At 45.4% G+C, this 27,173-nt stretch overlaps 1 protein-coding gene across 2 annotated transcripts in view; it reads left to right on the top strand.

Annotated features, from left to right (window-relative positions):
- Nucleotides 1-5,405: 5,405 nt before the first annotated feature.
- LOC135396737 (bromodomain adjacent to zinc finger domain protein 1A-like) overlaps nt 5,406-27,173 on the top strand; it is a 37,343-nt gene continuing 15,575 nt past the window's right edge. Inside the window, exons 1-9 of one of the 2 annotated variants that reach the window (XM_064627877.1) lie at nt 5,406-5,901; nt 6,665-6,940; nt 12,693-12,860; nt 16,198-16,285; nt 16,418-16,583; nt 16,662-16,810; nt 18,787-19,021; nt 22,733-22,858; nt 25,263-25,388. In XM_064627877.1, the coding sequence (XP_064483947.1) occupies nt 5,789-5,901; nt 6,665-6,940; nt 12,693-12,860; nt 16,198-16,285; nt 16,418-16,583; nt 16,662-16,810; nt 18,787-19,021; nt 22,733-22,858; nt 25,263-25,388 (1,447 nt within the window). In that variant the 5' untranslated portion in view covers nt 5,406-5,788. Of the gene's footprint in view, nt 5,902-6,664; nt 6,941-10,839; nt 11,029-12,692; nt 12,861-16,197; nt 16,286-16,417; nt 16,584-16,661; nt 16,811-18,786; nt 19,022-22,732; nt 22,859-25,262; nt 25,389-27,173 lie in introns of those variants that run through there. The other variant, XM_064627878.1, reaches the window with a different exon arrangement.

The following is a 27,173-nucleotide window of genomic DNA, read 5'->3' as shown; positions in this document are numbered from 1 at the left end:
TTCATTGCGCATCTTCGGAGGCCCGTCTTTTCTTCACCACCAATGTGAGAGGGTGAAAGAGCACACTATCGCTTGCGTCCTGGAAAAAGATTAAAAGCAAACAGAAAATGCAACCCAAGATAAGGGCAGCTCCGATAGAGTCACCCGATACGATTGTTTTTGTTTTGTTTCCGCAAGTTAAAGCTCATCTTCGACGCATGAGGCGGCACTGTGCTCCTTCCCCTCTAACGTTGGGGATGAAAGAAATACGCGCCTCAGAAGATGCGCAATGAACAAAATAAAGAAAAAAACGGTGTTCCTTCACGAATTTTTTGCGGACGATCTACCGAACGGATTTTTGTTCTGAAAACGGCTACGATATCAGGTGACCGAAAGGAACAGATGTTCTCATTGGGACAACTTCGTAACTTTTATAATTAAAAAGATAATTATTGAAAGTTAATTAAGACATTGCCTTAGGAGTTTGCTAATGCCCTCCTAAGGAGTGCCCTTCAGCATATGCTATATTGCAATTGATTTCATCTCGGAAAAAGTGATATATATATTTTTTTTAAATACGTTCACACTTTGCTTGGACGCCCTGTATATAGCAAACGACACCGTGCATATGCCCTGTGTCGGCTGCTGCTACGGAATACGTTTGTGTTTCCAATGGGCGCGTTAAGTAGAGACTCCAGAGTAAACTGAGTCATGACTCCATTCACACGGGCTACTAGATTATAAAGACCACGTCATATGAACCCCTTCCCGGCGCCGCATTACGAAGCTAGCGGTGGCGCTGCTCATCGGCCCGGTTATTGCTTCCCCAATTTCTACAATACTTTGTACTTTAGCTTACCTTAGTATTTTTGTACGATCGGTGGATGTCCCACGGGAGATGCTTCTTTCCAAAGTTAATCATCATCATTTGAATTAAAAATGGAATTGGAAATGAAAGAAAAATATGGAGATGTTAGCCCCAACCCAGTCAGGACTGGCTACTCCAAAATGCATTTGTGGGTGGAAAAATAGAGCCAGAAAAAAGAGAAAAACAAACAAACAGGAAAGAGGTAGAGTGGGTCAAGCAGGAGAAAGCATAAAGGAAAACGGGTGAAAGGAAAAGGGGAGACGTTAGGCACAGAGGAATACTCACTGGTTCATAATGTCAGATTCCGCGCGAACACTGTGTCACAGAAGTTGTTACAGAGCGTCAAGCAGGTTCGAAGCGGTAAGGAAGTCGACAAGAGCACGCAATGCTGTCACCAGGTCATGGGCAGGCCAGCAGCCTAGAACCTTCTTAACGGAGAAAGGGCGATTGTCGAGGCTGGCTAGTACCGCCGCAAGGGGACGACGAGGCGCTCTGTATCGAGGGCAGACCTCGATAACATGCTCTGTGTCCTCCAATACCCCGCACTCAGAACAATTCGGTGAGGAAACCTTCTCAAGTTTAAAGAGGAGGCGACAGGTATATGGCACATTGAGACGGAGCCGGTAAATGATGGAGGTAACGGCCCGAGGGAGCGCTGGGGGCATTAAAAACTGCAGGTCCGGATCCACTTTGTCCAGTATTGAGGAAGATGGGACGCATCGACACCAGTGTTCCCTGCTCAGACGCTTCACTACTGCGTTTATCGTGCTCTTTGCATCCCCTCTTGTGAAGTAGATGGGGTGCGTGCGAACGCCACGCGCTAGATGGGCTCGCCTGGCAGCTGCATCCGCAGCCTCATTTCCGGGAACACCGCAATGGCCAGGGACCCACTGCAACTGGATGTCGTGCCCCCGTGAAACGGCAGAGGAGTACACTTCGAGGACATCATGCAGCATTGGAGACAGATAGCCCGATCCTCCAGAGTAGAGAATGACTTGTAGGGTGGCTTTGGAGTCGGTGTAGATGGGCCAGTGAGCTGGGGATGGAGAGGACGCAATGAGACAAGCGCCGTACACATCGCGTGCAGTTCTACGCGTTCATTCTACGCGTTTTCATAGGAGCTGTTGCTGTTGTCTGCAGTGTCGGACGCACATGGTTTTTTGGTTTGGCGTACGTGACTGACCCGGACTGTGACGTGGCGCGGGAAGGTTATATAAACCATGAATGGCATCGAGGAGAGTGGGACAGTCGCCTAAACAGACAGTCGTAGTTTTGCGTCGAGGGTCGGAACCAGCGAAGAGTCACCGATATGTGATCCAGAGCGGGAGCCCGGACGAATGCCCGGAGGGAGATGGACGACGGCGGCGCCTTGATGACTGGAACCCACCTTCAACCTGAGGGTTCGTCCCAGAAGTCTCCTTCCACCAGCGCTGACATCCGGGCAACCGAAGTTACGACCTAGAGGCCCAGCTAGCGGTGACTGACCGGAAAGAGGTGCACCCGACGACGATGTGGCGAGCGGAGAGACAGATCGACGAGGGCGGTAGCCGAGCTCCTGGGACCAAGCCTCCAAGTGCACTCTTAAAAAAAGTGTGTATTTTAACTCCTTTCCTTGCCACATATATAACACCCTTTTGGAGAGTACAATTACGCTCAAAAGGGTGTCTCCTCACTCCCTCAAGGGAGTAGCATAACACATTCTCCCTGCCGGGGAGTAATATTACTCTCCAGTAGGGAGAAAGGTGTTATGCTACTCACTTGAGGGAGTGAGGAGACACCCTTTTGAGCGTAATTGTACTCACCAAAAGGGTGTTATATATGTGGCAAAAAAAGGAGTTAAAGGACACCCTTTTTTTAAGAGTGTGGGACGGTACATAGGCCTGCCGCCAAGTCGCCGACCCGGCCGTGGACCAAGAATGGAGACCAGAGCGGATGAAGATCGACGGAAGCAGCAACCGAAAGCCACAACATGGAAAGCCGGCAGCGTAGGTCACTGCCGAAGTCGTCTTCAGAGCTCATCTGCCACGCCATCGTCCATGGCCTGGTGAAGATGTGGTGTCGTCGGAGTGTGCAAAATCATGGTCAGTCACTTTTGCCGCGTTGTTGTCTCTCCCGCATTTGCGCATGATTCTCGAGTTTTGTTTGTCGGCGGTTTGCGTAACCGTTTATTTAAAGCATATCACGTCATATATTTAAGCTGTGTTCGCTGATATCATGTGTGTTGTTGCCGCGATTTGTGTTATCCATCATACGAACTGAATAATGGCGTAGTGTTTATTTTTGTCGAATAAATCATGTTCGTTATTGTTAACGAAGTGTGTGGTTGTTAGTCCTTCTCGCTTCTGCGGGTGCCCACGTTGAGCGTATCTCCTTTTCTTGGAGAATTTTGTGCCCCGTCCCTTTTCGGCGTCAGAAAGGAGGGACGTCACACCTTCAACTCATGACCTAAAACCAGTCAAGCCCTCCCTATAGGGTCACTAAATAAGCTCTGCGCACCTTGTTTATAGTGACTCTAGCCCTCACGGTCCTTCACCCTCACATGCCTTCAACTCATAACAGGTCTCACAACCCTTCCAGGCCTCACGAGGCCTTTACCCTCATATACCTTCAACTCATAGAAGGCCCACACAGCCTTTCAACACTTCAAGGTCTCATGATCCCTTTCACCCTCATATGCCTGCAACTCTCAGCCGGCCTCACAAGTCCCAACCATTCAAGGCCTCACTAGCCCTCTGCCTTCACTTCAATCAGTGGCGGTCCCAGGGGGGGGGGGGGGGGCAAAAGCATAGCCTGGTCCAGTTTTCGTCTGCTTCCCTGTGCCACTCTCAAGGAGAGCGAAGAGGGCGCACCCCCAAACTTTTGTTACTCATAAGACTTCCCATCGTCTAGCATACCATTACCAATCCTTCCCCCTCCCCTTCCCTCCTCTCGCACCCAAATGGATAGCGACTGGCTAAAGGCTCGCAGACGTCCCCCCCCCCCCCCCAACGTACTTCGCTGGGACCGCCTCTGCCTTCACTTCATAGCAGATATCACAAACCTTCAACGTTTGTCTGCCCAGCGTGGCGACATGTTGCGCGTTCCGCAGGGTAGGACTTGTTAAAGGCATATGAGGGTGAAGGCTGTGAGGCTTTGAAGGATTGAGAGGCCTGCTATGAGTTCAGGGCACGTGTGAGGGTGAAGGGCTCGGAAGTTGCGGATGCGTGAGTCTTTGACGAGTTGTGAGGCCTCCAATGTGTTAAAAGCATATGAGGGTGAAGGGCTCCTGAGGAGTGCGCATGAGAGTGCGTTTGCACGCGTGCGCATTTGGCTTTGGCATAATTGTGATACAATGGTTTCGCCCATTTTAAAGAAGTCTGCAGCCACCTTTTCCGAATTTTGTGGACGTCTCTGTTACAATCACTGTAGAAGGCCATAGCATAAGTCGCTGACATTCAAGGTCACTGAAGTCACAGCTGACGACATGCCTCTGGCACCGTGATACAAGGCCCGTTTTAAAGGGCTCTGCTGCCGCCTTTTCCGATTTTTGCGGTCACCTCTGTTACAATCCCAGTAGAATGGCGTAGCATAAGCCGTCAATAATATGACCCTGGCACTAATAAACAAGCGGTTTCGATCGTTTTAAAAGGCTCTGCTGCCGTTCAATGCACCTTTTTCTGTTGCCTTGTCTTTTTCCGCGTCACTTCTGGTATGTCCTCAATACAGCAATTCCCTTCACATTTCCTTGCCGGTTCGCTGGATTTTCTAAAAACCCTTCTTCACTCATGAGAATGCTCGTTCTTGCTCAGTGTGGCAAGCTGAAATGATGTTCCAATTGAGTGAATTGAGTTTGGGCGATTTAGAGTAAGGCTCACACATTGTGAACTGAGCAGTCTGATTCACCCCACCCCCTCCCCCGCGCATACTTGCAATTCCAGAGAATTAACCGCTGCCTTACACCTTTGCAACACAACCTACATGGTTTTACTTTACCTTGCAATCCCCTCTCTTTACGACGTTTCACCCTCATGCAATCTGACCGATACATTGGATTCCTTTCTCTTCCCTCCCCCACTACGCATTCCGACAAAGAAACCTCCCACCCACACACACACATAAAAAAAAAAAGAACGAGGGTCTGGGCCCGCCCCTGCCCAGAGCTCAGCCAGAGACGGGAATTTCAAGACGGTTAGCCTAGCTGGAGGATGAGTGAACATGGGTGAGCAAGCGGAAAGGTGAGCAGGGAAAGGGTGATCAAACGGTTAATTCAGCGAGCATGTGTGACCGGCAGTTACGAAACGAAATAGCTTCCCCGCGAAATTTGCATGCCACACATACCACATAGGCGCACTAGAATCTTATCGTGACTTCTTTTTGAGTAGATATGCAAGAATGCGTGCTATCCGGCGCTGTCAGTGCATGGTTCATGGAGAGTAGCCCAACGTACGTTGACCCAACGCTTGGTTGACCGTACGACCGTACTCTGGTTTGTGGACCATATATTTTGAACTCGATAGTGCTGCCACTGATGCCAGCGAAGACGAAAGAAAGGAAAAGCCATGCCTTCGTGAAAATGCGGCCAAGACTGAGTTCCGGTTTTTGGTACCGTCCTTTTCGGCTCTGAATTTCAATAGCACGGAACGTGTAGAGATGAATTTCTAGGAAGGGCAGCATTATAAAGACATTGTACAGATTTTAGCTTGATGAAGAACCTTCTCAGTACTCCTTGTTGAAGGGAGCAGTTTCTAATTGCTCGGGTGAAGTGTAGCGCAGTTTGAAAACATCCTCCCGGATTTGTGTGCACCAACATCACCGTGCAGGGTCGCGTGTTGAACGGTTTCATTGTCTGTTTGTGTGATCTTCCCATTCACTGCGAAGAAGATGAAGAGTTGACGATTCATGGGCTGTGCCGTGATCCCCGCACATCATTGGTGCAAGTGATTTCTCACGAAAGTTTTCACAATGCCGCTGTACGGGAAAAATCCATTCATTCGCAAGGAACCACCGGCTGATTTAAAACCGGACGACGAAGTTTTCTGCTGCAAAGTCACCGCTGAAGTGTTTGACAATTACGAGTAAGCATACTTGACACTCTGTACTTCCAGTAAGTCACACTTCGAGGAGCAATTTAGCACCGAGTTTTAAACTCGTGACATTCTACTGACACATCTTCGGAAGCAATACGACGTAACCCTTGTTAGGCCTACAACTAACTTCGTTGCGTATTTTTCAAGAAGGAGTTACTTTTCGCGACTTTACTAGTTCGAGTAAACAACTGCAGCCAGGGCTGACCAGTTCGAGGGTCCAAATAACGTGATTGGAGGCTATTTGGGTGTAAGCACTTTGGTGTAGGGCACCTCTGCGCACATTTCATTTCATGGGTTGACCTTTTTTCGTTGTCATCATTGCGTTTGGTCACTGTGAGATGCTGGAATCGCGGGCGACGTTGTGGGAAGAAACGGGACCCGTTGTACAGCATACCTACTCGGTTGTGCCTTCCTGGGGATGCCCCTATACGTGATTGGCCTCAAAATTGTTACGACGCTAATTCTCGCACCACACTTTTACCAAAAAAACGCTGGTCAACATGAATGACACCTTCAAAGAGAGTTACATAATTTTTGCACTTATTCTGAGGAACAGTAATGAGTGTTTCGCTCTTGCATTGTACCCGGTGCTTGCATCTAATCTTCTCTAAATACACAAAAGCTGATTGCGTTGTTAAAACTGAGCAGAATAGACGTTGAATCGGCAACAGCAACACAGTACTGCCACTCTCACGCACATTACACTTGCAGCAAAGACTGAGTAATAGCAAACCACTTTTCTCCTTTCCAGGGAATACTTTGCCCGTGTCATTTTGTGCAACAGCCTCGTGTGGACGTGCTCCGTGACTGGAAAACCGGGGCTAACATTCCAAGATGCGCAACATTCGGAAGAGCAAGCTATTTCGATGTTGAAGCAGTTTCCCGCTGGCCTGCGAAAGCCCCTCCTGTATCTGGCAACACTGACAAGGCGGGGCCGTCTGGCAGACTTATGCGACGACGTCTTTAGCTTTGCTCGGGACCGCTACTTCATTGGGGAAACGGTTGAAGTCACAATCAAGAGTCAAAAGTAAGTGGTTATGCTGCTCGAACGCCCTCAGTAGCAATGCAAGTGTAAGCCACTAACCTCTGTGCTACGTGGAAAGCGAACTGCTGAACTTGCACGACGTCAACCCTCTTGCTGGAAGCATGAGTATGTGGGCTTTCGGTGGGATAGTTATCGTCTGCTACGTCGATACGAAGCATGCATGTGGAGACAATGGTGGAGATGCGACACTTCAGTGGCGGAGGAACGAGAACGAACACTCTACAGCTGACAGTGGCGCAGCCAGAAAAATGCTTTGGGAGGGGGTGTATATGGAAACCTTACTTGTAGAGGAGAATTTCACTCCATTCTCTCTTTCCCAAATGCATTGCCAAAAGGAACACGTTAAGAGGGGGTTTGAACCCTGAGGACCACCCCTGGCTACGCCACTGACAGCAGATGACTAGTAGGGAACACCAAATTGAGAAATACAATCCCATTGATCATAGCTGCTGTAGCTAGGCATAGCTGCCGCAAAAACAGGGCAGACGGCATGCGCACCAGGATATGGCATTGCTCCGTTATCGCACCAATTAGAAGAAACTTTTGAGAATAGAAAACGGCTGCACTCCTCTCATCTGAGGAGAACGCTGTGTGCATAGTATAAGGGTCAGTGGCTTACAAATATACTAGTTACCACGATCTTGCATGTATTGTATTTAACGATTGTCACATCAAGCTTTGAGGCTCTGATACCATGACATACAACATGACTACCTATATATGCCAGCGACCCTCCTGAAGGGCCGCCAAAAAGACACCTTTCAGGCAGGAATAATCCACTTTAGGACAACAGAAGGGAGACAGAAAATCAAGAATACGGAGGGGCACGAATTTCCCACTTGTCCCCAGGATTTGTAAAGCAAACGCTGGCCCTGGTGCCCATGGTTTGAGAAGTTTGTCTTCATGTTGTTTTCAGGCAGTTGTCTGTTAGCAAAAAACAAAAAAACGATGTGCCTTCGTTTCGTAATACAACACTTACCACCTAGCCGACTCCCAAACTTTTGGGACTTTGGGGACTTTTTGGGGGAGGTATAACCCCAGAGAATGAAGAAACAAAACAAACACAACACAATCTCAAAATCTTCTTGTACCAGCTCGCCCTTGCCCCTTTTGCCATTGGCTTTTTTTGTTGTTAGTGGAAGCAGGACCAGCATAACGAATTTCCCACTTGTCCCCAGGATTTGTAAAGCAAACGCTGGCCCTGGTACCCATGGTTTGAGAAGTTTCTCTTCATGTTGTTTTCAGGCAGTTGTCTGTTAGCAAAAAACAAAAAAACTATGTGCCTTCGTTTCGTAATACAACGCTTACCACCTAGCCGACTCCCAAACTTTTGGGACTTTGGGGACTTTTTGAGGAGAGGTATAACCCCAGAGAATGAAGAAACAAAACAAACACAACACAATATCAAATTCTTCTTATACCAGCTCGCCCTTGCCCCTTTTGCCATTGGCTTTTTTTGTTGTTAGTGGAAGCAGGACAGGCATAACAAGGCCTGAAAGGCAACAGCGATAACCCCTTTGTCCTGGAGGGCTCTAGAGGGCAACCCTATTCATGTATCTCACAATAGATATTCTTTGCATAATTGTTGGTATGCAGTAATAATGCCCTCAGGTGATAATGGCACAGGAAAATGATGCCCTCAGGTGCAATAATGATTCCATAATAATATTATTATGGTAATGATAATAATAAAATAAATGCTAATTTGAAGAAGTGGCAAAGTACCAAAATGCAAAATTAGCTTTAAAATCTTCTCTTAGTTAATCAAAAAAGAAGAAAAACCTGTATTAAGGCTACTTGGGCTGCTTGTACCAAGCCGTTCTTGTACGAATGGTGTCAGGCCATGTGCAAGACTAACAGAAATAATCAGAGGTCTTCTCTAAAGGTCAAAGTTTGTACTTTTAGTTCTGCTCTAAAATAGGTACAGCTCCCGACAAAAGCTTACGGAACACGCGAGCGGTGTATTTTCTCCTTGGTGCGACACCCTACCAGCGAGCGGAAATGGGCTCATTTACTCGTTCAGAGGGGTGAGAGAGTGCGCTGGTAGCGACACACCACGTTAGTTTCGGTATGGCTTGAACGAGTGAGCAAGCCCGCTTCCGCTTGCCGCTAGGGTGTCGCACAGATGAGAAATTACACCGCTCGCATGTTCCGTAAGCTTTTGTGGGGGCCTGTACAGGAATAACAGTGCTACATTTGCCTATGCTACACAGTGTCCTGGTAGACAAACCTTCCTAGCTTCAGGTCCTATATTTTGACCAGGAGTGATTTAGCCCCCACCCCCAGTCACCTGCAAGCACGGGCGGATCTAGAGGGGAGTCAGGATGTCCTGACCCCCCTCCTCAATTTCTGTCTTCTCATAGTGTTTAATTGACCTAGATTGTGTATGTACCATGCTGGCCAAGGCTGGACCCCCTGTCAGAAAAATCCTGGATCCAGCCCTGCCCGCAAGCATCTGGCAACTCCCCTCTCCTTTTCTTTCTTGTGCACACTCTGCAGAGAGCATTTGTTATTTCAGCTTTAGACACACGTGAGCAATGATACTAAAGTGATACTAATGATATTAATGCAATGATGGTAAGTTTGCTACAACTAATGTAATTGTAAGAATGCCCTCCTCCTCCTCCTCCTCCTCCTCTGTGCCTGCAGTTCAGTAGAGAGGAGGCCCAAGTGCTGAACGTGGAGAAAAGACAGGTCTAGAATGAAACGTACATATTGGGCATTGCTTTGAAGCCACTTTTTGTGCATCTACGTTGGTTTTTGATTGCGAGCTTTTAAAAAAACCTATATTTATCACATGTCGAACACATGCATTCCAGAGTGTTGCTGTACATATTTAATAAACCAAGGTTCTCACGACCACTTACACTACTTACAACTGGTCATTATATTGGACCATTAGAGGGAAGTGTTCACTGTCACCCCTTTCATATTACACTTGCACAGATCCAGTCCAATTTGCAGCTCACAATTCTTTGTGGTTCAGGCCCCCTAAAACGAATGAACAACTTATTGATCCTGACTACATTTGCAATTTATGATCAGATAGCCTTGTCTGTTAAAGCTGTTAAACATTTTTGCATATAGTTAGAGCATATGTACATAGAGTACATGTACAAAAGGTCAAAGCCTACTGTGGACATTTTCCACGTACTACCCACCCTGTTGTTTTGAACATTAAAGTGTGATTGACCATCAACTGTTGTGGAAGTGGGCAATGTGGTATAGAATATTAAGTAGGTCATTGAAATTGTATTGTGAATATAATTGCAAAGTGTATTACTGAACAAATTACTTATAATTCAGTTACAAACAGTCCGAAGCAAATTAGGCATTGCATCCAAAAATACATGTTTTTAGTTATACATACTTATCAAACATTTGTATTTGATTACTTTACTACCTGTAAAACAATTAGCACACTTGTGGCAAATTCTACTTGTCAAATGAAACAGTAAAGACAGAAAGCTGCTCCTAATTTCTTTTTACGAAATATTTATGACTACGGCTCTCCTCATCCTGCACATTTGCACGGCAGCTTTACACCTTTGACGTTAAATTTTCCTACTGTCTTCTGGGATCTCTTCAGCACTCGTCTTTGAGGTTTTCTCCTCGATGTAGCTTAACGCGCTTGTTCCTTGTCGTTTATTTTTGGGTTAACTTCATTTATTTCGGCGAATTCTTGAGAACTGCCCTGTTTTCTCTTTTTTTACATGTATGGTTTGCTTTTTGCTTTCCTCTGCGAGCCATCTTCGGCACAAAAAAGAGCGGGCTGAACGTGGGAAAATAATGCGCGCCAAGGTTGTGAAGGCGCCAAATGAGGGCAAACGGAAACGGAATTACGTCACGGAACCGGTTGCGCCAATCGGGAAGTTTTCCTGTTGGAAAAAGCGCGGGCTGTGCGGATGTTGTTGTTCTGCATCGCACGTCCGAATTTTGGTTGGAGAGTGATTTGCAGACTAACTATTTGCGCACATGGTGTTTAAGGACTGTAACATGACTCTAACGAAACAGAGTAAGAAAGATTTGAAGCAGGTGGCGAAATCTTGTTCCAAGATCACGGATTTCTGGTAAGCCTCCAAGCCTCGAATGCAGTGTTGAGGCAGCGACATTTTGAGTGACTAAAATACCCCTCAAGTCTCTTGTTATTGAAGCAAACGACAGAAGACCGCCGACTGTGTCATATTTGCCTCAAATTTGAGAATCGTATTTGGTTTTAGTGTGGAAGCCATTGGTGTGTGTGTCCATCTATCTTTTCATGGCTCCTAGATTACCCCCTTTCAATTAATAAGTAATAATTGGGTGTTTTACGTCGCGAGACAACTCAGATCCCACCTTTCAAGGCCGTTGGTGTGACAAGCCCTTTTGTATCAATACAGTCAGTCCTAGAGTTGTGAACCTCAATTTACGAATGCCAGTGGCTTATTCAGAATAGCAAGCAAGAAAAAAAAAAGGGGGGGGGGGTCATTATTGGACGAATTCCCTCTCTTTGTGAACGAGACCTCGTGGGAGAAAACATTCTCCTGTTTAACGAACCTGAATCTCGGAACAGTGAACGTTGTTTCATAGAACGAACCTGGAATGCACCTGGCGTTTTTGACTTCGATTCATGAACAGAATCAGCTACATGAGGCAGATGTCAACGAAGCAACCCATGTCCACAATGACAAACAGTAATTCGGTTAAAGCTAAAAATCCGCCCTTCTGGAACTCGAAATGGACGTATCGGGATGCGCAAAACAAAAGGCATTAGCTGGGAATGAACAACATATCTACCACAGCAGAAGCAACCTTCGGCGGCCTGCCGGTCGGACTAGTTATTGTGAACTGAAAGTCATACAGAGACGATAACGACAGTGGTGGTTACTGTGCTGGAAACAGCACTGTAAGGTACCACTGATTGATATGCATGGAACCATACCTAGGCTACAATGCCTTACTTACGCTGAATATGTGATCTGCGGGTGGGAGGAAAATAAAGGTAGAAAAATAGAGTGCTTGTAAGGCATTGCGGTAGTAACATTCATAGTTTTAAGGTTGAGAGAATGTTGACCCCAAAGTGTGTCACTTCCCAGCTGTCCGTGGAAGAGCCCCAATTTTATAAAGAAATTGCCGCAGCTGACATGGTGGCAGTTTTGTATGTACTCACTCTCTAACATGGGAAAGATTGCCAAAAACATAAAAGCTGTTTTATGTATATGTGAGGAAGACTCATTGTTAATGCTCTGTTGGGACAAACTTCAACTACCACTGGCTGTGTTCAGGCCACGACCTACTAGATTATAACGACCATGTCATAGACACCCCTTCCCAGCGCAGCATTTGAAAGCTAGCGGTGGCGCTACTCATCGGCCCTGGTATTGCTTCGTCAATTTCTGCAATACTTTGTATGTCAGCTTACCTTAGTATTTTTGTACAAGCAGCGGATGTCCCACGAGAGATGCTTCTTTCTAAAGTTGATTATCATCATCACTCTATGCGTTTTCATGGGAGCTGTTTCTGTCGTCTGCTACGGTAGTCGTACGTACGTTTCTGCGCATTCAAAATTCATTGCCTAATCATGATGTAGATTTCGCGGGCTGATGAGTGGCGGACCATGCAGACGTGCTCCTCATAGGGGTTGCCGATTATGACATGGTCGTTATAATCTAGTAGGTCGTGGTTCAGGCACGTGTGCCATTTTTGTAAATTTCATCGACATGGGCATCGTTCATGTTTCACTTGTCTTCACCAGGAAAACATGTACAGTCACCGGAGTCTCGGCAGCACAACGGTCAAAGTCTCCGTCAAAGGCCACATCGCCACACAAGAAGCCACTACAACCCCTGGCAGCAGACAAGGTCAAGTATGAAGTACAGGACAGCAATGGCAAAACGCATGTTGCGTCTGGTTCAGATGTTTGGTAAGTCAGCACTTGTTGCACCTTCGATCCTATTTTCTTGAAGCAATAGTTGTAGCAGTTTACGGCAGTTGCAGTATACAGGCCTGAACATGCCTGAAAACACTGAAAGATCGAAATATGGCAGTCGCCGAAAAAAAAAGGCAGTGGCAGGAATTGGCTTCATTACAGGTGGGGTGTACTAACTGATTACAGTAATAATAATAATAATACACGCAGTAATGATATGATAATGAGTTAGTGCACTGGACTGGTAATCAAAAGGTGTGGATTAGACTTGCTGCCGGAGGTCGGCATTTTAAAAAAAATTCGTTAAACACTACATCGTGTCTGGTCTTTGCCATCAGCCCATAACATCGCACCACCATCAAAGTCTTACATCGTAACCCATCATTCAACATCACTGCATATCACGTAAAACCTATCATTTCGAACGATGGACTTTGAAATTGAACGCCAGTGACGGGTTACGAGATTCAGGGGAGTGCCGCTGGAGCTGTCTGCCTGCCTTCGATGGCGGCATGTAGCTCGGTGGGGGTGTGTCTCATGGGCCAACTTCGCCTCTATGAGATTGAGTCCGAAATTTTGTGGTCTTCAGCTGGATTCCGGAGCCAGGTTTTAAACTTGAGCTGAATCGTGCCATGAGACGGGGTTTGCGGGTGACAAAGGTTATTTATACCTCGTCGGCCGTGTTTGCTGTCTTGATTGTTGTTCGCTCGTTTTTGTTTACAGTGGTTGGTGGAGAGGTTGAGCATTCATAAGCACCTCCTGTGTTGTGGTGTCGGAATGGCGTGTAACCCAGAGCTGTGTGTATGTGATGGGGACGTCAGCAGTGCTGCACTAAAATCAGAGACTGTGAATGTACGAATGTTAGCAGTGGGTGGGAAGTGGTGTGTTGCTAGTGTTCGGAATGTTGCGCAGTGTTAATTTGTGTTGAGTGCTGGGAGCTCTGCATAACAGACGTCGCGTTCGGGCGGCTTTATGATACCACCTTTCTTCAAACAGCGTTTTTCACGTAGGACGCGTCTGCAGTTTATTTTCCGATAATTATTAACGTAACGCCGCAGTTGGTCACCCAATACCGTATCATTCTTCGTGATGTGATGGTGCATCATGTCCGTCGTGGCTATCAAGAATGAATAACCGACATATGCTGAAAGTCGCAGATCCTGAATCTAGATACGGTGGGTTTGCAGGTGACAAATGGTATGCCTGCTTGGCTTTGTTTGTGCATCTTTTCTTTTCTTTATTCTTCGTGTGCGGAGGAGGGGTGAGCGTTATGTTTGCGTTGGTATGCGGCGGTGGCAAGGACCCCGTGGAAGACAGATACAGCAAATATAAAGGCATGTGCAAGTGGATGGTGGGTAGGAGTGTCAGTGTTGGCGCCGCTCGTGACCTCACCTCGTCCTTCTAATGTTTCTCGGTGTTGGTCATTAATAGGGCCTGACTTTTTAGGGTTAAACCCGTATCCGCCCGATATTTACCCCCCGAACGAAATCTGTAAAATTCGGGTTTAACCCGAATCTACCCGAAAACATCCGGGTCGCGTGGCACACTCGTAAGCGTGCATTAAAATAAAGTTTGATAACATTGCTAAACATTAGTTCCACGTTAAGACAAATTTTTATTAAACAATAAAAAATCGCCCGAATTCCTGACGACAGAATATGCCGTAACAGGATTTAACCCGAATACACCCGAATTTTCCAATGAAAAATATCGCCCGATATTTACCCCCCGAATTTGGCCAAAAATAAAACCCGAAAAAGTCAGGCCCTAGTCATTAACAGCGGGGATTTGCCCACGGGACGTAGTACACTTGTCTCCTATTTCTTGGTTCGCTGGACGAGACACTGTATTAGTAAATGCCCGTTGCAAGGGTTATACGGATACCCCGCCTTGCTGATTTATTGCTTGTTGTCGGTGTATGGGCCTGGATTGCATATGTTCAGTGCTTGCACAAGAGAATAACGAAAGCCTACATGTGTGCATGGCAGGGTGAGTACGTAAACGCACTACTGAACCAGCATCCAGCGAACAGTTTTTAAGTACAATCACTAAGGAGGAGCAAAATCGCATGTGCACAACCTCACACTAAAAAGTACATGTGTGTGGTCGACAGGAAGGCTGGAGCAAATCACTCCCACTTGATCACAAAAGGGGCGTTCAAATCCAATCCATGACACGATATCTAAGCAAAATTTTTTCTCCAATTGCGTGTTTTCGTGCATTGATGACTGAAAATAGAGTGTTACCAAGAATGTGGTGAGCTCATCTTCCTTATCATTTTGCCCACATTCACAGACTTATCATTTCCTCTACTGTGGCTCATTGTCTTCCACTGCATACTATGCTTGGGGAGAGTGCCACCGCTCTAATCTAACCCAACACACGGTTTCCCTTGCTTGCTTAGACATAGAGCTACATTCATGCTATACAAAATTATCTCACATTTACTCATCGACTCACACACTTGCGCAGACATAAGGTACGGTTCTCCACAAGTCCACCGCAAAAAGAAAAGAAAAAAAAATGCATGTTAAAGAACACTCGTATAAGTGTCCTAGTGCGCTGCTGCGCTGTGTGTCTGAAGTACACACCTGCTTTGGAAACCATATAAAACGGTGAGCATGCCAAGGTCAACCCTCCTCTCACCTGATCTGAGTACAGCGCCACCATCTCCTCGCCATTGATGTGGGCTTCCTGGTTCTCGACTCCAAATATCACATACAACTTACAGGGCCCTCTCCCCTCCCATCACAAGCAAGGTCAAACTTACAGGGACGAGGACTTGTGCCATCTTCTCCCTCTAGGCTCAGTCTAATAGCGGACATGAGGCCTGATACATTGATCCCCTCATTATGCTGTGGGGTCCCATATTCATGTTTAGGTCAACGCTCAAGCGAAATCTACGCAGATAAACAGCAGCAACCAAAACTTTTGGAACTTGTCACGGTTACTTCAACTTCAGGACATCTCATGGCAACTTCAACATCACATCACATCGTGTGCTAGAACTCAATGTCACATCATTCTCAATGCTAAGGTGAATGATGTCCGTGGTGGCCACCATGAGTGAAGTTGCCAACCTATGAAAGATGAAAGTCACTGAAAAGGTTGTTTGTATCTGTCCCCTCTATGTTGTTCCAGCCTCGGAACATCAGTTTATATCTTTTGCCAACCTATGTGTGCAGCTGTCTGAATTTTTCAATTACTGCCATATTTCAATGCCAAAACAAGGTGCTCAAAACACGTCCTGTAGCAGAAATTTTAAAGTATTTGTGGGACCTTTCACTTGTCTCTTGTGACATTCACATTGGCGATTATATTTCTTCTACAGCCGAAAAAAGAATTCCTACACACGAGACAAAAACCGAATATTCTTCAGGCAAGGCATTGAGCTTGCAGACGACGTCCTGGTTGTGAAGGTGAGTTTCTCTTCTTCCGTAAACATTTCCTCGCCTTTCTTTTTTTGGATTCAAACTGCATGTTCCTGTGGTTAACGTTTTTGAAAAAGGAGTTTCACATTTATTGATTGCCTTGTCTGCTTTTCTGCTCAGGAATCCACTCAGAAGAAATACTCTTTGAAGCAGACACACTTTACAGACATCTTTGCTGGGCCACCTCCAAGCTTTTCTGTCTCTCCGAAAGGCAAAGGAGCGTCTGCAGAAAAAGGAAAGAAATCCAAGGCATCACCATCAAAAGAGACGCCTAAAAAGAAAGAAGGTGAAGAAAGCGCACCTCAAACGTCCAGTGTGGATGTTGCATAATACCAGTTGAAACTTTCTTTCTGTGTGTGTGCAGCTGGAACTCCAAAGAAGGACACAGCAGAAAAGCAGGCAGCAGCTGCAGCGGCGGCGGCTAAAGCAGCGGAAGAACTAGCCAAGAAACGTGACAAAGAAATGGCCGATCTCTTCAACAAGAAGATGGCCGAAAAAGAAGAGAGAAAAATTGTAATTATGCCTTTATGTCCATTATGTGATCATACAATCCGGTAAGGGGACACCCAATATTGCAAGTATTGCTTCTAATCGCCACAGAATTTATCGTGATAATGGATCAGTCTGAAGTTATAGTTAGAAATAAAACGTTTGTCTTGGCTAAGGTTTCATGAACAGTGGCTGTATATAATCTTGCTTGCTGCACATCGTAATGAATTTCTTCGTACTGGAAACACTACTGTCCTTGCTGTGACACCTTTCTTGATAGATTTATTCACTCGATTGATTGAAAAGCAGCAGCTGACATGGTCTTTAAAGCATGAGACCAAGTAATTCAAGCTCAAGCACATGAAACACAGGTTGTCTGAGTAGCTCTAAAATCAGTACTCCACCATGCCACTGTTGATTAGGACTAGGGATGTGCCAACGGAATCCACATGCCCAAATCAGCAAATCGAATCTTTCGAATCCACCAACCATGTTTATTTATTTGTGCATTTTTTCTTTTGTGAATATATGCATTTCTTGCAGTCGACGAACAAGACGTTAAATAAATTACGTTTAAGAAGAACTATATGGGTATATTTTCTCCTGAAGCTGAAGCATTATTTAATTTGTTTTTCGTTAAACAAAGGTACGTATCATATGCTGCTTCAAAACACTTTTCATTGGAAGTGTTCTTTTTTTTTTTCTTGGCTTTTTAAAGTTTTTTTAAAGAAGGGGTTCGAAAGATTCGAGATTTGTAAGATTCATGGATTCATAGAACCTTGTTGGATTCAGATTTGGATTCGAAAAATTTTCGATTCGTCCAATCTCTAATTAGGACCATTTGCCAGTACATGTTCTTAAAGGGGCAATAAACAGGTATACAATATGCACTTCTTTTTAATGCATTGTGATACGCTGAACGTTTTCCAAAAATTGTTGTCTTAAAAAAGCAGATAACGGCTCCAAACCGACCAAATATTCACTACACTCTTTCGCACTCGTGCCCAGCTCTGTGATGCGCTGGCGACAATAGCCACACATCATTTTGAGGACCATCAGCCATTTAAAATGTGTCTCGGTTATACACCGATTTTGTTGTAATATCGGGAAGTGAGGTCAATTTCTAAACATCTTTCCACTTGTCAATCGTAATATAGCCGGATCAAATGGTACCAAAAGCCCACAGTGTTCCATTTCATGTGTGCACTGTTTTCAGTGCTGTATTGCTCCTCAAGGTTACCAGGATGTTCCAGCAACCGGTTCCTTCGTGAGTTTCAGTGGGGCCCATAATTGGTTAGGAGAGCAAAATCTCCCCCACCTCCAGTGCCTGGAATGCAGTGTTGCTATACGTTGGAACGTTGTGACGTGACCCCGTTCCGAGGAGGGAGGATGAGCTCATGTGGATTATGCTCTTTGAATGCCATTGTTTCGTGATAAAGACGCTTGCTAGAAGTCAACTAATTTCATATTTGGATATCGTTAGCCACGTTCTTTCATGGAGCATAATAATTGGAGAATGTTAGCCAAGCTGTTTAGTGCCCCTTTAACGTTAACACTGCTGATGTTTTCGTAAAAACTTCTTGACGTTATTGTGAGCCTCTGCTGTCATTGTTTGTGTTGCGTGAAACGTACTGCTTGCAACACGATTGTCTGAAATCTGCACCCCATGGTTTATCCGATCTCAAACCTCGAGGTTTTGCAAGATCATTTATTTCGAGTAAGAAACATGTGCAGCATATGGTCTAGCTTTAAATACAATATTGAAACAATGTTTGCGAGGGCACTCAAGGAATTATGGGCTGCGGAACTATACTGACAGGCGATTTCAAACAACCGTGTCGCGAGCAGTCCATCCACTCCTGCGTTGCGCCCAGTGGGATGCTGAAACTACGTCTGTCTAAAAAATAGAACAGGCTATTTACAAAGCAGGGTCTAAACTGCACGTGCTGCCATTTGTATAAGAAGGCATTTGTTTGACGGTGTTTGTTTGTTTCTTGTAGAAAGTTCAACAGAAGCTTGAAGAAAAGAAGCTTTATGCACAGTTCATGAGTGAATGGAACAGTCCAAGGGAAGACTTGGAATGTGATGACCTGAAGGAGCTCCCACCACTGGTGCCCCTCAAGTGTAGTATCCCTCAAGAGCAGTTCGGGGACCTGGTCATGGTGCTGGAGTTCCTCAACCTATTTCCTGAACAGCTCGACCTCAAGGACTATTTTGCATCTGGCGTCACATTTGGTTCGCATTTCTCTAGTTTATTTATTTTTATTTATGTTCAAGATAAACTGTAGCAGTGATGAGATTTAATTAATGTGCAGCTTTTCTGGTTATTTTGTGGCAGGATACTAACTGCACATTATAGTAGTTGGCACACAGGGTGTACATGACTATACGTACATAGTGTCCATGGGGTTCGGTACAATTAAAACGTCTAATTCCTTTTTCTGCACCGACGCCATTGCTACCTTCTGAAAAAGAATCGAGCCAGTACTGCACCAGGAAACAGACCCTGAAACGATAGCAAGTTGGAGGTCAATCTTATTGCTCTGTCAGAAACTCTGTTTCTCCCTTGCCCTTAAACGTGAGGGAGAAGAAGTGCTGGGGTCTTTTCTCCCTCGCATTTAGGAGTAAAGAAAAACGGTTTGGTTTTGAAAAACATGTTTCTGGTGGTCCGACAAAAATCACCTTCATTCTGCATTTTTTCTGAGGCCATTTCCTCACTATGTTGGCTCAATCAGAGCAGGGTGGGTTCACACGAGGGACGCATCCCCGGATAAGTCCGCGGCAGGCGGTGACTTCACGTGGACGGAGGAGTCCCCGTCCCCGCCATGCATTCACACGGGACGAGGGATGGGAGCGGAAAAGTCCGTCTCCAACAACACTTACCAGGCTGCGTGAATGAGTTTTCTCACATTTCTGCACTGGGATTGAACAGAAAAAATGAAATTTTGTTCGTTGGTGTACATTGCATCTCCAGCATTCCACAGTGCAGGGAACCACTGCACTAGCGAAATAAAAACTGTCATCGATGACAACAGATATTTTGCGGTCTACGCCTTTGCGTAGGAACTGCGTTGCCGTGCCGCGGAATCATAAAATGTCCCCTTCGTTGAAAAGAAAACTCAAAATGCACTGTGTTTTGACCGAATGAAACAGACAACTGTCAGCTCTCGAGTCTGGACACGTAGTAAAAGCTATTTACAGTACAAAGCGACATATGCATATGCAAAACCTGTTATAATCATAATAGTCATAATCATAATTTATCTGAAAAAATGGCTAGGAAGCAAGCGTGCTGGTGAAGTTTCATTGATACTTCGTGTTTGTGTCTGTCCCTTCGTGTTCCCTAGTCTCGGGGTTTTACATCATGCATAATTTATCTGTTGTATGTGTAGTAAGATCACATTTCCACATCGTGCTATAGTGGGTAGTGTTTTTGGAGACCCACTTGCTCGTAGCAAAATCCTCGTTTTCCTCATTTTTTTTTTCCTTGTTTCGTGGAGACCCGTACACGATTTCTCTTTTTTATTACGCGGTTCTTCGAATCCCCGCTGCTTCAGCGGTCAGAGCTGTAAAACAGCTTGTCGAAAGAAAAAAAGAAAACAGTCAAAAGACGCTGCTCTGTCCTCAAGTCCCCCGCCAAGACGGGGATTGTTTGTGGGTCGGAAACGAATGGTCCGCGGTGGGATTCCGGTCCTCCGCGGACCGGAGAAGACGCACGTTTTGATGAGGTAGGCTCTGACATTTACACCATACGCGGACTTATCCTGGGGATGCGTCCCTCGGGTGAACACACCATAAAAGGAACAAGCGTCTTTGTGCTAGACTTCTATCCCTAACTGCTAGATTTCATTTGTCCAAGCTATTGAGGATGGTGCCCCAAGAGGTTCTTAATGCAGCAGTAAGGTGGCCCACTAGGCCTAGAATATATTAACATTTATTGTAATTAAAACATTATTTCTGTGTTTTATAGTAATTCTGTGCATAATTACTAGCACTGCCACCCTGTATACATATACATACGAACTCACATGGAAAGTTCCGTGTATTATAGTCGCAGCATGTGGTAACTTGTGTGTACCTTGGACCAGAGTTCGAGGAAACTCGTTACTGTAACTAAGTTCCTTCTTTTGGTAACTTGCAACTTAACTCGGTACTTTTGCGCCGTGGTAACTTTCAGAGGAACTCGTTCCTTTTTCAGGTAACTTTCCCAAGGTAACTTAAGTTAAGTTCCAAGTTACTTTTAACTCGCTTTTCACTCACGTGCACATATTTTCTTGCTTTCTCTCCGGTTCCTTCTTGGCATTTTTGGCCATAAAACGTGATATTCAATCAATGACAGTATTTGATTCAGGAAGTAAGAACCGCTACAATTGAAATGAAGCTGAACCATTGTGCGCACACAGGGAGTAAGATGCAAACCATTCGAATAGACCTCTACCAGAGAAACATCATCATGACATTGGTAGACAGATTGAAACCAAAACAAATCGGAAGGAGAGGGCTGGGTTCCACAAACAGGCACTTGTTCGCTGCCTCCTATTGAAAAAAAAAAATAGGACCAAAGGTCGCGTCCCTTTCAGGGACCATCGTAATCCCCTCGAGACCGTGGCCAGGCGCCCACAGCTCCCCATAGAGCCCATAGTTTGAGATAATTCAGGCAACACTGGACATACGACCAATGAAAATGCGTCGTGATGCCTAGCAGCCAACCAATCAGCACCCTCTCAGTTTGGCTCGGCTTTCGGCCGGCCCTGGCTGCCATTGACTTCTACTGGTTTTCAAACCTGGCGCCCGTTACTCCAAAATAACTAAGACATTTTTGATAGGCGAAATACATATTTATTGATGCAACGTATAAACTCAAATGTTTGACTCATATATTCACCGTGCGTACAGGACGTTTCGTTCCTTGAATAGACAGTAACCAAACGAAGTTCGAACTTGCAAAGCACACATACAGTCTACTTCTGGAGGTGAGCGAAGTCCACGAGTGCGTGCGTTTCACAGATGAGCATCTTCTTCTCATTCTGGCGATGCACCGTAGGTCACACAGTCACGGGAAATACTTTTGTCGTACGAACACTCTCTTCTTAGTCACTGTATTTGAAAATGCGACAGCGCTCGAAAGTGTTCCTCAGGCGTCAGCTCACCAAGCATTCCAGTTCCGACCTGGCACGAATGTCCGTAGGTTGACACTTTATCGGAGATCAGTACATGGCCAGAGTCACAATAGCTCACGAGCAAACCCGCGCGTACACTTCCTCTTTGGTCGTTGTGGTCAACCGACATCGGCAAGCCGCGGAGACGCAGCGACCTTGCTTCGAGCTGCGCGCCTGGCCGACTGCCCAGACTGCCCGCGAAAAGTGAGCTGTCAGATATTTCAAAACTTTATCAACCAATCCCGAAGCGCGCATCCTCCTTTGGCCAATGGGCATCCGTCATGATGCCTGACGATGTAATACCACGTGACTGTGACGTGATTTTATTTTTCTACTGCCGCTAATGCGGGGAGCTGTGGAGGCCTGCCGTGACTTTCGGGCGCGGTCTTGTTCACCTCTAGCTTCGGGCATAGTTCAACTCTACCAAATTTGTGGTGTTGTCGAACACTATGACGTGATTTGTTTACAAACAGGGAGAGATCTATTGTTGGATATAAACAAACACGATCTAAGCGTGTTGCATTCCTCTACAGGTAACTCAAGGTCTAGCTTAACTGATCACGCGCGCTACGCCTGCGTAATGCTATTTCGTGTCGGAAGTAACTTGGAAGTAACTCGTTCTTTTTTTTTAAGTAACTCAGTAACTGCGAGTTACATTTCAGGCTGAAGAACTTCGTTATTAGCTTAGTCACATTTTCCACACGGTAACTTAACTCGTAATGAGTTCTTTTTGACGGGTAACTTCTCAATCTATGCCTTGAACAAGTTTTGTTTGCCATTCATGCAGACCTCTTGGAACAAGCAGTGAAAGAAGTTGACGTGCTGGGTATTTTGAGCGACGTGTTCCAGCTACTGCTGACAGCCATCCTACGTACACAGGAGGAAGAGATGCAAGTGGACAAAAGGATGGCAGGTATGATATGAGGAAATGATGTTACATGCAGCCATGCTGGTGAAGAAACAGGTTTTACCAGCCCTAAACTATTTAGGGGTCTAACCCTAAAACACAAGGCCCTACTCATAAACAGTTTTTAACCTGCTTTGGAATGAAGACTCCGTGGCATAGTTTCTCAAGCTGCGTCCCGTAGACTACTATCTCGGGTTCCGTGGCAGCCCATCAGCTGCACCCCCGTCACACCGTCAAAACTCACATGACCTGGCTTGCTACGCATACATGAGCCGGGTCAACATTAGCCCTGCCGGGTACTACACATGGCATTATGATTAGGGGTGAGTGCAGGTAGGATTGACATATTTCATCCTCACGGTATCCACACATGCAAGATCCGTGACGGTAACTGCACTAGTTGAAATAGGTGTATCTGTATCCGCGGATAATGAGTACCATCCACACATCCGCAGTAATTCCATTTGTAGGAAACAATCTGCGTTATGAAACTGTTCTGTTACAAACGTTGTTACTTTTTAGCATAAAAGCTCTCTGAGGAACACTATGCCATCTGCGGTCCAGTAATAGCAGTTGAAGGAACAGTAATGCAAGGGATGGCACACCTCGACACCCTTTTGTATTCATTGCATGCTCTGAATTATGGCATCAGCAGAGGCACGAATGCTAATTTACAGATAAAATGCGATAACCATGTCCACTGCAAAGGTGTGTGGTTTTATCTGCATTTTATCAGCGCTGATTTCAAAACATTGTTTTATCTGCAAATCAGGATGTCATGCGGATATAACCACATCTGCGCACACCTCTAGTTATGATGGCATCTTGTTTGTGCTTCTGCGCACAATTTGTTTACCTGTTCATGGGAGAGATTGTAGTCATGTCGCCTCATCTCTTCGACGGTAGATGCACACGCGTATGTGTCGCCAGCACAGCACGCTTTCTAATTGCTTCTGCAGCTTTATATTTGTGTTACGATGAATACTAAGTGTGCAAGTGGTTGCTGCAGCAGATATCTCCAATATGAATCTAATGAGAGCAGAGGTAATCTTCACTGCTTAAAATGCAGTGTCACCCTCCACACCGATGTGTGTAGTGGCTGTAGTATATTCTGTTAGTGCAATCAACATTTTGGCTCCAATATTTGCAACCCCCTTCTGAAGAGTTGTCTGGACTGACAGCGATGACATGGTGAGGGAGTTCCTTGGAATTTTTCAAAAGCTGTTGAAGGGTTCCTGGGGTGAAAAAGTTTGTGAAAAGAACCTATCCTCTGGGTGTAAAAGTACATTTTTGCCATTGACTAAAAATTCTCACCAATTCTATGGCTTCTGGTCAACTGTACTGTCACGGGACCAAAAATCTGTCTGCGACTGTACCGTATATACGCGCATAATTAGTGCACCCGTAGTTTTGCACGCAGGTGTCTGGCCCAGTGCCTCTCGCGATCTTGGCTGCGATTGGTTTCCGTATAAAATGTGGTCTCTGCCATACCCTCCGCATGTACCCACTTCCAATTAAAGACTGCGCCGATCCGCAACATGCGTTCGGACGGTAATCCAGTGACACGATGGAGAATACCGTCAACTTGAGCTACAAAACAGGCGAGGAAAGAAACGCTGGACAGGCACGCTATGAACTTACAGCAAACGTGACAGAGTTGACTTGCCTTTGATCATCAGTGTACTTAGCAGCGACTTCAAGGAGTATCGGAGTGTCTCTCCTTATTTCACCGGTTGGATGAGCGGTAGTGGACCCCGTATTTTTTCTCCGGACCTTACCGACCGCCGCCGGTTACCCGGCTGGTGAGCTAGACCAGGATTGTGTGTGCAATGCAGTGAAAATGTCACCGCTATACTACTATTTCATTTTGGGAGTACAGTGTCTTTGGAATATCGTTAATAATTAGAACCTGATGTTTTAGGGTTAAACCCGATTTTTCCCCGAATTGAGGTTCACCTATCTAGGGTTAAACCCGATTTCTACCTGCAAAACTGCACCTAGGCTAGGCACCTCAAGGCATCGACATACTAGTTTCTCACAAAATATGAGACTGCCCCTTACTTCTGGCACTCTGGATAAACGGTACAGTGAACGTTTATTCTACAATAATGCCCGATTTCTCCCCGAACTTAGTCTGATGGTAATTTTTCTGCCCGAATTTGCAAGGATTTTCTACAGCTATTTATTGACCCGATTTCTACCCCCCGAATTTGGAAAAATATAAAACCCGAAAACTTCAGGGTCTATTAATAATGTTCCCATGCAATTTGCGCACCCACAACTTTTCTGACTTTTTGGAAAGAAAAAGTGCACAAATGATGCGTGTACATACGGTATTAGTCTCGCATAGGTGCAACGTGGACCTCTGCATCGAGCATTATGGTGCTTTAACGGGGGTGCTGCATTTCAGAGGGTGAAGAATCCGGAAGCGAAGACGATGCTGAAGAAGACGAAAAATTCATTGTGGGTGGCATTCCGATAAAGAAAGCACAAAAGGCGGCAACAGCGATTGCTCGGAGGCCTCAACAGGTTCTGGGTAAGTCATCAGATTGGCAGCATAGCATTTTAAGCATAGTTGAGCCCGTTTATAACAACACTGATGGGAACGCAAAATTCAATCTCTATATCAATGTATTGTCATATATGAACTTCCGTGAAATTGCCTGCTGGAATCACGTCAGCGCAGTAGAACGGTGCAAGTGGAATGCCACTGAGCATGCATGTTTGTTGAAGGCATGCAGTTATTTGATGTAGCTCTAGTTTAGTGCATCTTCGTGTCACATTCCATGAAAGGTTTTCCGACGACTGAATAGCCGCTGATACTGTAAAAGCAGAAATTTTTTGGAGGACTTAATTTTTGCAAATTTCGCGTTCGAACTTTTTTTGCGAAATTAAGGTTCCTCGAAATATAGGTAGCAAGGATGAAAAAATATGGGCACTGGGATTCTCGACGATATGAGCTCCACAAAGACAAATCGACTCACTTGACAATCTTTATTCTCACACTTTATTCTTGTCAAACATTTCTATAATTGAAACGCCACTTGAACATCAGTAGTTTATTCGCATAGTGTATCCCTTGGCATTGCGGATACCTGCTTTCACAAAACCAGCACGTATGTCGTTACGGGATTTGAGTTAACGGTAAACCTCTATAATAGGCCTCTATAAGCCAGCAGGCGTGTAGAGGCCGGTTAATTCTTGTTGTTTACTGTTGGCAGTGTCATGATTTCCCGATCTTCCCGGTCTTCTGACCCTGCGATTTCCGCTTCCACACGAATTCGCGAATTATTAAGACCGCGAAGTTAACCACTTTTACAGTACTACATGAGGCTGTGCAACCTCAAGATCGATGACCACATGCATTGCTTTCAATCACAGTGTCATAGTTGGATAGTTAATCATCGTTCTTACTATAGGAACTCCATTGTCCATTAAGGTGACTTCCCTGGTAATTCATTGACATGTATTTTAGTGGCGAGGGGTAACTATCTGCCGACTTACATTTTAGAAGGCTTTACAAACACCTGTACAAAATTCGTCGAGCACATTCATTTCGAGGCATGTGCCTTTCCTCACCAAAATTCTTTGTGGAGCCGCAGGCACATCGTTACACATAGCAAATCAGAAAACGCTTGAGGGATTATGTTGAGAGCGAGTAGGCTCGGTTACTTTTTCCGAGGGCCTCTGGGGTTGCACGCTCCAAAATGCATGGGTCTAATCCCGTCGTTCACGCACAATTAAACTCTCTGCATTCTCTCTTCAGAGCTCTTGGAGGCCCTTGGAAGTGCCTCGGTCTTTTGTTTTCAATAAAAAAAATGGGGTGTTGCTTCTCTATTTTTGCGCATATTATCATCCACCAAAAGAATTCTATAGTCGTGTTCAACTTCAGAAGGAAAAGAAATCTCGTCCCTCAGCTCCCAAAATATTGCACAGGGGCATCACTCTCTCTTCTCCGCCCGAAAATTTAATCCATCACACTCACTCTGTCTCCGTATTGGCTGTGAAGACTGGTCGCATGACACTACGTGAGCCCTCCCCCATGATGGCGGTGCAGTATTTTTCCTGGCGCGGTATTGTCTCCTGATCTCCAACGGCATATGTAGATGATTGACTACATTTCCTTACCTGCTTAAGTTAAACACGACTATAGTCTCTACGTATATGCAAGCAGGCGCTTTCATGACAATCGTTACCATGAAACCATGGAAACTCTCAATTTGACCGTAATACCAGAGTTATGTTTTTTGAAAATTGTACTAAATGAGCTCGGATTGTATTGGATGAAGTTTTGCATTAAAAAATCACACTTATGTTATTA

The sequence above is a fragment of the Ornithodoros turicata genome, chromosome 6 (genome assembly GCF_037126465.1).
Source record: "Ornithodoros turicata isolate Travis chromosome 6, ASM3712646v1, whole genome shotgun sequence".
NCBI classification, from domain to species: Eukaryota; Metazoa; Arthropoda; class Arachnida; order Ixodida; family Argasidae; genus Ornithodoros; species Ornithodoros turicata.
Note: the sequence above shows the minus strand (reverse complement) of the source record. Positions and strands in the feature narration are given on the sequence as shown.